Source organism: Phodopus roborovskii, unplaced genomic scaffold, assembly GCF_943737965.1.
Source record: "Phodopus roborovskii unplaced genomic scaffold, PHOROB, whole genome shotgun sequence".
In the NCBI taxonomy this organism is placed as follows: Eukaryota; Metazoa; Chordata; class Mammalia; order Rodentia; family Cricetidae; genus Phodopus; species Phodopus roborovskii.
The window spans coordinates 15,478,666-15,492,676 of NW_026126482.1; the positions used below are offsets into that span (position 1 = coordinate 15,478,666).

Below are 14,011 nucleotides of genomic sequence, written 5' to 3' on the forward strand. Positions count from 1 at the left end.
TGCAGAGGCTGCATTCTGTGTGAGTTAAGACTGAAAGAAAATTCAGCATTGTTGTTTGTATGTAAATGTCCTTCAAGGCCCATGGAAAATGTAGTCTCCAGATCATGGTGCTTTTTGGGGGGTTATGGGAGCACTGTGAAACCTTTAGGTTTGATTGAAAGTTGCTGAGGTGAATCCTTGCTGGAAGATGTGGGTCATGGAACAGGCCTTGCAGTTTCATAGCCTGGCGCTATTTCCTGTCTACTTTCTACTTCCTGTTTTACCAAAATGTGAGGAGGTGAAGGGTCAATTCAGCTGGATTTAGAATCACCTAGGAGACACAACTCTAGACATGTGCAAGAGTAAATTTCCAGAGAGGCTTAACTGAACAGAGAAGACTCACCTTGAGGTGGGTGGCCCTGTGCAATGGGCTGGGGCCTCAGACTCAACTAAAGGGACAATGTGAGCTGAACACCAGTGTCCCTGCCCTCTGCTTCCTGACCCACTATGATGGGAGCAAGTAGTTCTGTGTTCCTGCAGCCATGCCTTTCCCTTTGATGGCACACTGTGAGCCCAAAAAGGGTCCTTCCTTGAGGTACTTTTGTGAAAAATTTTATCACAGTCATATGAAAAGTAACTAACACAATGAAGATGACAACCTCAGCAAAAAAGCAAACAAAAATCCCTACAAATCCTCAAGCCATCATACTCCCAAAGACTTCTTGGCTTACTCACAGCCATATAATTTGCTAGGTGGGGTTTAAAAGGTGATGATACTCTAGTAGGCATTTCTCAGAATTCGGAGCCAGCTTTAGAGTTAGAAGCTCATTCCTTTACTTTGCAAGTGAGTTTCGAAGGCATCAGTAAAGCAGGTCTGAGCCAGGGCTAAGTCTGGAAAGTTTGAGTTCTTAGCTCTCAGCCTCATGTAGAGAGTCACTTACACCCTCAATGCTATAAATTGTGCAAAAAAAAAGAAAAAGAAAAAAAGAAAATACTGGCAACACCGACTATATTGTTTAGCATGTGTGTACTTTTGATCCTGATAAATATTAAATTTTAAAATTTGTATTTAAAAAAATCAACTACTTGCCATATTGTAGAATGTGGGGGGTACCATTTAGCATTTTCATTTCATTTTGATCTTGATGACTTAGTTTTGAAGGGTGGTGGGGAAGCCCCGGGGTTGAGCTGGTACTGTTACAGGATTTCCTGCCCGGCTCTGCAGCCGCCTTGCCCCAAATGAACACGCAGATGCTACGTTAATTATGAAACTGTTGGCCGGTGGCTTGGTCTTCTTATTGGCTAGCTCTGCCTTAATTATTAACCTATAACTACTAATCTATGTATTTCTACATGGTCTTATCTTACCGCCTGACTTGCTTCCTTTCTTTCTGAGCTCAAATGACGGCTACTTTCTGCCTATACTTCCCAGAATTCTCCTCGTCTGCTAGCCCCACCTATCCTTCCTGCCCGACCACTAGCCCAACAGTGCTTTATTCATTAGCCAATAAGAGAAACCTATGTACAGAAGGGCATCTCCCACCAGGGTAGCACTCATTGGTCAACTGAGAACAGAGTCTGTGAGTTCTTCTTGACGGTCCATGTGGCACCCCATGGAGCCCACGTCCCTGGAGCTCCCACCTCCCAAAGGCAGATCTTTCTCCCTGTGTCCTAATGCGGGGTGGGATGCTGTGTATTTCACCTGGGCCTAGAGTCAGAGGGAAAGGGAACCTGCTTCAAGGATTTATCTTCTTACCTTTTGTGATGGCTTCTCCCTGGTTCAGCTGGGCGAATAAAGCTGAGCGAGAAGGAGAAGACTCTTCATTTTTACCCTCATTCTCAAAAAGTGGAGGCGGCCCAGGAGGAGGTGGTGGTGGAGGTGGTGGTGGGAGACCAGGCCCAGAGGAGAGGACGGAAAACGCGGATGCCGTGGGTGCTACAGGGCCCTGTGGGAGACAGACGATGGGGGCTTGTCTGAGACTGAAAGTCTGGCTGGAATTCTGTCGGGGTCAAGACTCTTAAGCAGGGTCCCACTGGCAGAACAAGCACGGTGAGCCTGTTTGAAGGGCCCTGGATCAGGGTGGGATTTATGCTGGGTGCATATAGTATGTCAGGCGGGCCCTATATACTTAGGAATGCCATTGCCAGGTCTTCAGCAAACACCCACAGTCCCAAGTTCATGCCCAAGGCCCTGGATAAGAATGGAACCAGCCTTGATGACCAGAATCATGAGAAAAGGTGGTTGAAAGGATAAGAAAGGTAACTTTTTGTGGATAGTAGTGGAAACCACAGCCAAAGGAGGGGTGGGGTGGGAGAGCAAACATTTTTTTTTTTTTTTTTTAAGCACTTCTGAGTAGCTAAAGATAGACTGAACTTCTCTGGAACTCACTTCACAATTGTGCATGCCTCAACCAATGACAAACAAAGGCCATCTGTGACCTGGCTGATTGTCAGATCCAGAGGTAGAAGGCACCTGGAACCCTCTGATTGCGCTGCAAATACCAGGATTGACAGGCCACTAGAAACCAGACCCTTAGCCAAGGCCAGCATGCATCCTCACTTTCTCCATTGAATGGCATGCAGCCTGTGGCTCAAAGGTCTGACAAATTCAAATGGTAGGACCAGGAGATACAAAGGAGGGGTCTTCTTGTCACTGTGATGGCTCGTCTTCATTGACATGGTATAGAATCCCCATGAAAACACACCTCCGACTGTGTCTTTGAGGATAATCCCAGCAAGATTTAGCTGAGAAGGGAATACCAACCCCAGGGGCTGGCAGGACTAAGTGAAGAGGAGCCGAGAACCAGCATTTGTCTTTCTGCCTCCTGACTACAGTAGCATGTGACCTTCTACGTCACATTCCTGCGGCCATGCCTTCTCCACTGTCATGGGTTGTGTCCTCAAGCTGTGAGCCATATCAGTCCCTTGTCCCTTAAGCTGCTTCTTGTCCCAGCAATTCGAAAAGCACCTGATATAGACCCCACTGATGATATTCTCACGGGACTTTGTTTGTTTTTTATTTATTTATTTATTTTTGACACAGGGTTTCCCTGTGTAGCCCTGGCTGTCCTGGAACTCACTCTATAGACCAGGTTGGTCTCAAACTCACGGAGATCCACCTGCCCAGCCTCTGAGGACTTAAAACCAGTTTGATAGAAACTTAAATATACTACCAACATAAGATGCATATGCCATTATATTTTTATTTTTCATGTCTTCGTTACTGTTCTACTGCCGTGAAGGGACACTATGCCCAAGACAACTCTTAGGAAGGAAAGCATTTAATTGGGGTTCGCTTGCAGTTTTGTTGGGTTAGTCCATCTCCCTCCTGGTGGGGAGGATGGTGGCGGCAGGCAGGCAGGCAGGCTTTGTGCTAGAGCAGTAGCTAAGAACTTACATCCTGGTCCAGAGGCAGCAGGCAGAGAGTGAGACTAGGCCTGCTGCCATGAACCTCAGAGTTCAGCCCCAGTGACACACCTCCTCCAAAAGGCCACAGCCTTCCTAACCCTTCCTAAATAGTTTACCCAATGGGAACCAGACATTTATACCTGCAAGGCTATGAGGGCCATTCTCTCCCACATTTAATATATACTTTTTATTTTTATGCATATGAATGTATATGTGTTTGTTTGGGTATATGTAGTAGGTGTGTGGGTGTCTGCTGATCTAAGTTTCCTTGAACCTGGAGTTATAGTCAGTTGTGAACTGCTTGACACAGTGCTAGGAATCGAACTCAGGTCTGGAAGGACAGCAAGTGCTCTTTGGATGGAGCCATCTCTTTTTCACACCTACGAGAAGGAATTAGGAGCCGGTTAAATTTTAAAGAGGCAGAGCCAGGGGTAACGGGCCATATCAGGAATTTCATTACTCAGGCACTGAGGCAGGAGAATGACTAGTTTTAGACAACCCTGGGCTTACTGTATGGCGACGAGTTTGGAACACATAGTGAGACCCTGTTTTAAAATAAGATGTAATGGTAAACTAAGAAATTGGGAGAAACAGAACAGTTTATGTGTTTTCACTACCAAATACAAAGATTGAAACATTATATAAGTACCAAATGCTAATGAGAATGGCATAATCTTATTTTCATAAACAGCTTGGCATTATGAGATGTCAAAGTCAGGAAGTTTTAATCTTCAGTTGTCTTTTAAAACAGCTATTTTTGAGTACTTACATAATAATCTCTATTCATCACAGAATCGCTGGGAAGAGAAAAGATTCCCTCATTCAGGACACGTGTCACTGAGCCTCAGCAGGCTGAGGTCTGTGATTCGCAGCACTTTGGTTTCTGTTTTTGCCTTTTTTTATATTTTACTAAGGAGGAGCACCCTGACTCTGCCAAGGTTCTGGGGTCAAGCAGAAAATGATTTCCCAGTTCTTGAGACCAAGCCAATTTTTCTCCCCAGGACTCTAAATGATTTCTATCTATCACGTTACGGAGGTGAAATCTGAGGAATTGCTCAGACTCACAAGGGACACACAGTACAAGCTTTTCGAATCAAGCTGTATTCCAGGCCTTGGTGATAGACACCAAGAGCCATGAAATATTACTTTCTCATAACTGCGTCATTATTCATGCAGCCGGTGAAGGATCAGCCCCTCCCCCGACATCTGAAAACTTGCTATTTGCCGGACTCCCGTTTTGTGAGAAGCAGGGTCGGCCTTGGTGTCTACATTTTAGAAACACTGGTGTCTTCATTCTCAGAATCCAAGAGCTGGGAGATGGCACAGCAGCAACAACAACCACATCCCATTTTCTGGGGATGCTGACACATTCCGATGGTTTGCCTGGTGACAGCAGACAGAGGGCTTACTGAGATCAATGTGGAAAATAAAATCTCCCAAATCAAGGGTGCCTGGGGCCTGTGAAATGCTGCCTTGGACGTGCCCTTCTGAGGTACTGTAACGAGTATGGATTTTTCCGCCTGCCGCTGCTGGTCTTGTCCCGCCGCTGCACCAGCCCCAAATAATACACAGAGACTCTGTATTAGATATTATACTGTTGGCCCGGTTACTTGTTTCTTATCGGCTAGCTCTGCCTTTAATTATTATCCCATTTCTGCTGATCTATGTATTTCTCTTACCAGGGAGCCGGCGGCATACTGCTTTCTTCAGACTCTCCATCTTGACTCCTCCTTACTACTTCCTATTTCCTCCTTGTCTCCTAGTCCCTCCTATCTTCCTTTCCTATTGGCCAACAGTGCTTTATTATTAACCAGTATGAGAAACATATACAGAATGACATCTCCCATCATCTCCTCTTTTCTGTCTAAATAAAAAGCGTTTTAACCTTAACATAGCAAAATATATCACATAACAGTTATCAAATAATCACAGTTAACACTATTTAGTCCATTAACATTTAGCAAGATTTGAAGAAAATATTCCATCATCTATCCTATCTTTGTGTGTCTAAAGTAACTTATCTTTAATACTAAGGAAAACTATAACTATCTGTCTTCAACTCCTTCAAAGACCACAGAAGGATAATATATAAGCTCTAGAAATGACAGAGACATCTTGCCTTTTCAGTCACCCGAAGTTCTTCTGTAATCTTCCATCTTCAGCCCATAGGCCATAGTGTGTCTGACAGACTCCAGTAAAGCAGAAAACTTTAAACTGTCTTCTTTATTGGCAGTTTGTCAGTCACTTTTCTCCGTGTCCTGCATACTGTCTCGAAGACTCTTCCATGAAGCAGGATCTCTGTAGCAATGACCATCTTGAATCAGGAGTCACTTTCCTGTGGGTCCTGCATGTCCAGTTTATACATCACAAAGTCAAACAGTCCAGACAAGAGCAGTATCTTGTCCAAATGGCTAGTCTTGCCATATTGGAAGCAAACTTCATAATGCATTTCTTCGATGTCCATCTTCCTTTCTGGTGCAGGTGGTATTGCCAAGAGCAATTATGTCTCACTGTCACAAAAACCCTAAACCACTTTAAATGCCATATTCTGTAGGTCTTTGAAAGGTTTGAAGAATTCCTATCTATCTCAAATACATCTCTGTGTATCTTGAAAAACCTAACTAACTTAACTCTAAGCTTTGACTATCATAGGTAATTATCTATAATCTGTACTACATTATATTTCTATATAAACACAATACCTAAACAAGAGGAGAAATACACATCTCACAAAATTGACATTAAATTGTATCAATAAATGAAAATCCATTCCAAAAGTAATCATATCAATACCATAATTCCCTTTTTACCTTTAAAAATAATTGGCTGTGATCATTACCCATTTATAACCAAGTCCATTTAAATGAAAACAAACATTTATAAACAATGTTTGGGAATTTGGGCGTCGTTCTTTCCAAACTACTTCCTGCTGACAGGGGGCACTGTCATGGGGGATCATGTAGTCTGCAAGGCTGCTTTGTTCAGCTATTTTGAATGTAGGATCACCTGGTCCTCTGTTTCAGGGGATCTGGCTTGATCAAACCACATAAGTCTGGAAGGAATCCACAGCTTTTTATTTTCTGTGGAAACAAAAATAGAAATCCTTTTCCCCAGTAACTTGTCCTTGAACTTAGATGTTGGAGTCAAAGCATTTTTTAAAATATATTAATTGAATTAATCCAGCAGCATTTCCTTTATCAGTTGTTGTTATTTTCTCAGCAGTCAAACAATGCAGAGACAACACAATAGCATACAGTAACCAGATTCTCTCTGAGCTTTTCATCTTTATGTGCCTTTATTATTACTCTGCTTATTTTACTTTTATTTTTTTTATTTTTTGACATAGTGTTTCACTGTGTAACTCTTATCTGTCCTGGAATTTACTCTGCATACCAGGTTTACTTTGCAAATCACAGAGATCTGCTTGCCTCTGTCTCCTGAGCACTGGGATTAAAGGCGTGTGCTACAACACCCAGTTCCTCTTTGTCTCTTTAAAACCATTTTTCTTTTCATGACTACGTATATTTTAAAACACACTGTAAACCTTTAGAGGTTTTTCTTAATATGAATCTGTCTTTACTGTAAATCTTTATCTTCATCTGGCCACAAGTCTATTATCTGATAAACAACAACATTGCTAAAATGAAAGTCATAGCTGTGTCAGCCGCGGTTTACCAAAGATGGTGGCGGGTACTTTTACCGCCAGCATAGAAAGCTGTGCTCACCGCCTTGGTCTGCGCTGCCACCCAGAAAGCATTCTGCCGGCTTGGAGATGTGGTCACTGCCATTGCCATCTCTCATACACACCAATAAATTGTTAGCAGAGTTATTTAAAAGCTGTGCGGTTTTTTTCCGCTTATGCTGAGTCAGGAATCTTCCCTTAAAGGAGCTGCGCGAATATCTGCTTGTCTCTAGCAAAGCAGAGTTCAACCGCGAAAAATGCTGCTACCAAGAAACTTTGCTTATCTCTGTTCTTTTGTTTCTAAAACCCTTTTTTAAGCTTTTGTTAAATTTTAAGTGGAAGTTCTTCCTAGCCACGTGGGCGCCATTTGTAACGAGTACGGTTTTTCTGCCTGCCACCTGGTCTTGTCCTGCTGCCACGCCGCCAGCCCCAAATAACGCACTGAGACTCTGTACTTGATACTATGCTGTTGGCCCTATTACTTGTTTCTTATCGGCTAGCTCTGCCTTAATTATTAACCCATTTCTGCTGATCTATGTATTTCTCTTACCAGGGAGCCGGCGGCATACTGCTTTCTTCAGACTCTCCATCTTGACTCCTCCTTACTACTTCCTATTTCCTCCTTGTCTCCTAGTCCCTCCTATCTTCCTTTCCTATTGGCCAACAGTGCTTTATTATTAACCAGTATGAGAAACATATACAGAATGACATCTCCCATCATCTCCTCTTTTCTGTCTAAATAAAAAGCGTTTTAACCTTAACATAGCAAAATATATCACATAACAGTTATCAAATAATCACAGTTAACACTATTTAGTCCATTAACATTTAGCAAGATTTGAAGAAAATATTCCATCATCATTCTCAGAATCCAAGAGCTGGGAGATGGCACAGCAGCAACAACAACCACATCCCATTTTCTGGGGATGCTGACACATTCCGATGGTTTGCCTGGTGACAGCAGACAGAGGGCTTACTGAGATCAATGTGGAAAATAAAATCTCCCAAATCAAGGGTGCCTGGGGCCTGTGAAATGCTGCCTTGGACGTGCCCTTCTGAGGTACAGCCTCATTTCTGCATCATTCGCTGGGTATCAGGCTCTGGTTTCCAAGGTTACTTTGCAATTAGCATGCAGGGGCTTTACTGAACGGTGGACTCGAAACCAAACTGATTAGGCCTTCCCTGAATTCAATCTCTTCGGGCTGCCCCGAAAGCTTAGGAGGGGAGGAACTTATCTTTGCTGGCGTTGTCTTTCTGTACTGTTACAGACCACACAGCCTCCATGCTCCCTACAGCCTCCTGTGAGCTGGCATTTGGAGACAGTGGCCAGCAAGACTGATCCTGCATGGCACCCAGTGAAGGAGAGACAGAGCAGGCACCGGGGGTTGGAGAAGGGCTCTCAGGTGCTGATTGTTTTCATTGATTTAGTATTTACTCAGCCAGGACTCAACTACGACAGGGCTCATGTACACCAGCTACGCCAGCTCTGGGCCAGGGCTGTCAGATTTACTGGGACAGTTGAAGTACCTATGGATCTGTTAAAACCTTCCAAGCCCAGGCTGTGTGGCAGAAACAGTAACTGGGGAATGGATGTGTGTGTGTGTGCGCGTGCGTGCGTGTGTGCATATCCATCTATTCACTGCTCTGGGTGATTGTAGGTAGTGTGGGGATAGGTGTGGGAACAACTACCTTGTACTATGGGCTGTACAATGTCACCTGGGCTGTACTGAAATCCTGCTGACAGAAAAAAAAAAAACTCAGAAAAGCTGTTTGCGCTCCACAGGAAACCAGCATCCAATGCCATGCCAGCGGCACAGCTGTAGCACATGTCTGTTGATTTTAAAGCCTTCTTTACAGAAATCCTTTCTCTATATTCAGATTTTCTTTTTTCAGAGACAGGGTCTCATGTAGCTCGTGTTGGCCTGGAACTCACAAAGTAGCCAAGGATGACCTTGAACTCCTGGTCCTTCTGCCTCCAGCTTCCTGGATCTGCGATTACCGGTGTTCACCACCACACCCAGCTACATTAACAGAAGATGACGCTTCTTTATTTATGCTCATGCCTGCCATGGTGCTCATGGGGAGGGTGGAGGCCAACTTGCAGGAGTCAGTCCTTTCCAGCTACCCTGGGTCTTGGGAATGTTGGTCAGGCTTGGGGCAGCCCTGTGAGCCATCTCACCGCTCGCTCTAGGTTTTGTTTGTTTAATGTCACTGGTCCACACAAAGTTGGGAGGGGATGGGGAGAGGAAGGGTGAGTCTGGGAGAAGTTAGGGAGAGGAGTGGGGGCTTGGGAGTAAATATGATCAAAACATATTGTAAGCATGTATGAAAGTCTCAGAGACCCACGAGGAGCAATGGAGATTAAAACTAAACCAAGCCGGGCACAGTGACACGCACCAATATAACACAAACGTTATATTAAAAAAGCAAAGTCACTGGTCAAATTAAAGACGAGAGGCAGGGATCACCTTGTGAAATAGTGTTCTGTTTTCTGGGTCTCTGCTTAGAACACTTGTGACTGAAGTGTTGGGGGAAACAACACTCTTACAACACTCTTGACTTTTTTTCCCTCTTGAGACAGGATCGTGCTATGCAGCCCAGACTGGCCTTATCCTCTTCCTCCTTTCTCAGCCCTCCTAGGGCAAGGCCATTGGTGTGTGTCACTGTGCCTGGCTTGCTTTAGTTTTAGTCTCCACTGTTGCTCACTGGCCTCTCACACCTGCACCTGGCTGTCGTCTTATGAATGAATGGTCTGGGATGGTCTTCATTCGGCGTTTTTTTGGCACCGGCACCGAACCATAAGTCACCTTTCACACTCTTCTGCCATGCTTTAGGGTTCTGCTGTAAAGCCCGGCCTCTTGTCTTACTTCTGTACTCACTGACTATAGGACCCGGGTTCCCGATGGACTACTCAGCTTGTTCTGGGGTGAGGTCTTGATGTCCCACGGAGATTGAAAGTCAGTGATCCTCAGCACATGACCTTTGTAAGGTTGCCATAACAGGAAAGGTCACTGACATACCAGGGTGTCCAGACTAGACTGGAACGAGATCACCAGGGCCTTGTGCCTTGGGTGCCCATTGACAGCAATGGGAAGTGAGGCTGTGGGTGGTGGTGGCAGTTCGGGGTGGGGGGAGTTCAGAGCACAGGGTACTAGAGCAGCACAGATTTTGCATTCCTCAGGATTTGAGCTGGGTCTTCATAGAGACATAGGAGAGCTTACCAAGGGGCAGGTCTGTCTAGAGGTGTCTCTGAAGCGGTAGGTCCTGCCTTGGAAACGTGAGGGCGATGGCTCTGGAGAAGGTTCCCTTCCCTGCCAGGTGTGACCCAGATCTTGGGAAACTGCTATATTGGCATGTAGACGTCATTCATTTCTTGAGTGGAGTCTTTGGGATCAGATCTGTGTCAGGCGTCCACAGGATGCTTAGAGGTGTGGTGTACATGCAAATTACCTGGACATTCTGGGTATTTCTCAAAGGCTCGTCTTCCTTCCTCCCTTGGTTTCTCTCCCTCCACCCCTGTGTTTGTGTGTGTGTAGGTGCAGGTGCAGGCTTTGTTCTTCGGGAACCATCTACCTTGATTGATGACTGAAGAGCAACCCTTGGGAACAGTTTTGTTCAGCAGGTCGTAGACCTCAAACTCAGGTCGTCTGGGTTGGTGTAGGCGCCTTTACTCACTGAGTCATATGGCCAGTCCCGCCCATCCCATGACTTTCTTCTTTTTTAAACATGGGCCTTGGGGAGTGAAGCTCAGATCTTCATGTGTTCAAGGCAAGTATTACATTGGCTGAGCTACTGCCTGAGCTCAGAGGAAGCTTTCAATAATAAATTCTTTTATAATATGTTTGACTTGAACAATGACTTTCATTTGATAGCCACTGTGAAGAGTCACACATCTTAGTGCCTGGAACCCAGGAGGCGAGGTCATGTGATTGGAATGAGAAATCTGAGAAATAGCCATCAATGGAAACAGGCCATGGGTACACTGGTGCACAGCTACAGTGTATGTAGTGTAGGCAAGACTGTAGGTAGCCAAAAACTTAAGAGGTGCCCCATGTGCTGCTAGCATGCCCCGTGGCTTTAAAAATGGAAGAGACAGCTGTCTCTGGGGCAGGGACATCAATTTAGAATGATTTGTAGAACATTAGCTTTCTTCAACAAGTCTTTGTGCCAGAAACTAAGCTAAACAAAACAAAAAACCCTCCATAATCAAACATATAGCTGAGAAAGGGATGCTGAGAGAGGAAGGGTGGGCAGCTCAGGGTGTGAGCTCTGAGGAAGGCAGGCTTTACCTTACCAAAGCGGCAGTGACCCCTCTCTCCCCCACACAATTACGTAAGCCTTCTCTCTGACGCCCCGGACAGGATTCTACAAAGTGCCCCGGAGTCTTCAGGCTGGACACAATTAAAAAAGAGCGTCTATAAAAGTCGTGTAACAATGGCTTGCCACTTAAAAGGAAAAAGAGAAACAGTATATTTATGATTTCCAATGGCTGTGTTCCCGGTGCAAAAGTTCACTTATGTTGCAAGAACACAGCACAAAAATCCCAAATGAGGCTTTTAAGGCCTATTAAGATTAATCCCGAGAGCAGATGTTTGATTATGGAGGTTTTTTTTTTTTTTTTTTGTTTTCTTTCTGGCACAAAGACTTGTTGAAGAAAGTTAATGTTCTACAAATCTTTCTAAATTGATGTCACTGTCTCAGGGACAGCTGTCTCTTCCATTTTTAAAGCTACGAACTGTAGGCAGAAAACCAAGAGACATCCTAGCAGCACATGGGTCCCTCTTAAGTTTTTGGCTACCTACAGTCTTGCCTACACTACATACACTGTAGCTGTGCGCCAGTGAACCCATTGATGGTTACTGTTCAGAGCAGTTACTACTCATTTCATCTCTTCAAGAATCAGGCTTTATATTTTGGTGTTTCTGAGACAGGGTCTTGCCTTGAACTTACTACATAGCCCAAGCTGGCCTCAAACTCACAGTGATGCCCCGGCCTCAGCCTCCCAAGTGCTGAGATTACAGGCATAAGCCACCATGCCGGCCTCTTAAGAATTTTACTGGTAAGGGAAATTACTTGCAGTTTTAAGTAGAATTGAAATTCTATATAGTCAACTATATGGTCATTCTATATAGTCAACATACATGTTTATTCCTCCCAACACTACTTCTTAATTAACCGGTTCAGTCAGATATGGTATAAACTTACATCTAAATAAGCTATGAAAATTATTCCTATTATCCAACCTTTTGAGTTTGTAAACAGAAGCGCCAATGGTGCTCATTTGGGTGGGGCCAGGAAGCCAGACCTGGGGCTGTTGTGGCTTAGAGATGGACATGCTATCGGGTACTTTGTAAGTCCCTCAATCCTGAAGAGGGGAGGTCAATCCTGAAGAGGGAATTTAAGCACAGACATGTATACAGACAGCATTGACCTCCAACTCTGAGAATAGGTCAGGCAACCAATGTGGCCATTGGCATTTTTACCATCACTTAAGAAGCAGGGAGCCAGAGAATTACATTGTCACGTGATCCTTTCTTGGAACAGGTGGATTATGTTATTTACAATAGGGCATTTGCTGAGACTTCTCGTCTATGAAACTAGCTTAGTGACAGTAATATTTTGAGCCACCTGTCCTTAAAAGTATTTGTGGAGATGGTAGATAAGGCCACAGGAATGAAACAGCTGACGCGTTTATGGGTCTGGTTTCTCCCCTCCCTCCTTCCTGGACACACACAGTTGACCCCCTTGTTTCTGGGGAGAATCTCTCGGGCTGTCCTTTGCTGAGCCATCTTGGCCCATTAATCATGTAGCCTACCAGTAACAGTCCCCAGGTAGCAGTGACAGCTCACGTGTGCCTGGTCATACCCTCAGATGTTTAAAAGTCCCCAGGCCATTTCAATCACATTTATGCTACCACAGAGGCTCACTATGTTTTACAGCTAACATTTTATATAAAATGTTGTTGATTAACTTTTCTAAAGACAAAGAATCCCAAACAACCTGATACAACACATGAAACATAACAGCAATAAACCCCTCATTCCCAAAATAGGAGTCAGTGGCTAAAGAATAAATATCTTAGCATCCTCCCTCTCTCTCCCCCTTCTTCTCTCCCCCTCCCTCCCCTCTCTCACCCATGAAGATATAGTTCACTATGTAGCTAAGAATGACTTTGGACTTTAGGTCTTCCTGTTTCTACTTCCCCAGTGCTGGGATAACAGGCATGTACCACTCAGCCTGGCTTATGCAGGACTGGGGATGAACCCAGGGCTTAAAGCACACTGGGTAAGCACTCAACCAAGCCAGTCCTTAAAAAGTGTTCTGACTGCAAATTCATCATGTAGGGTTTGCTTTCTCTCTAATGTTTATTTTATTTTTTTGAGACAGGGACTCCCATAGTCCAGGCTGGCTTGAAGTTCACTGCCTCTCTCAGGTGCTGGGACTTTAGGTATGCATCATGATGCCTGGTAACACTTATCCCCCACCCCCACCCCGAATCCTGAACCAGGGTCTTGCTGTGTGACTTGCTGCCCATGAAGCTTGCTATTTAGAACCGGTTACCAGTGCCCCTTCTGCCTCTGCCCCTCACGTGCAGGGATCAGAGGTGTATGCCACTATCCTTCCATAGCTCAGTTGGTAGAGTGGAGGACAGTAGAGGTGTATGCCACTGTGCTAGGCTTTATGTTATTCCTCTCTGCACTCTGATCAATGGCAGTGAAATCCACACATTTCCAAAACAAAGGACTTCTTCCAGAACCTGCAGATTTTACACTCATGTTAGTGTCACAGTTCCATTACAATTCTAAGCAAGAAAGATGATCTTGGGAAAATGGCTCAGTGGGTTAAGTGTGCTTGCTCTGCAGACACAAGGATCTGAGTTTGAGTTTCCAGCACCCACAGAAAAGACTCTCTGTGTGTGTGTGTGTGTGTGTGTGTATGTGT

The 14,011-nt window shown here is 44.6% G+C and overlaps 1 protein-coding gene across 2 annotated transcripts in view; it reads right to left on the bottom strand.

Moving 5' to 3' along the window:
- Cap2 (cyclase associated actin cytoskeleton regulatory protein 2) overlaps positions 1-14,011 on the bottom strand; it is a 144,965-nt gene that overhangs the window by 13,739 nt on the left and 117,215 nt on the right. For both annotated transcript variants that reach the window (XM_051194345.1, XM_051194344.1), the window contains exon 8: positions 1,736-1,925. In XM_051194345.1, the coding sequence (XP_051050302.1) occupies positions 1,736-1,925 (190 nt within the window). The remainder of the gene's footprint in view (positions 1-1,735; positions 1,926-14,011) is intronic.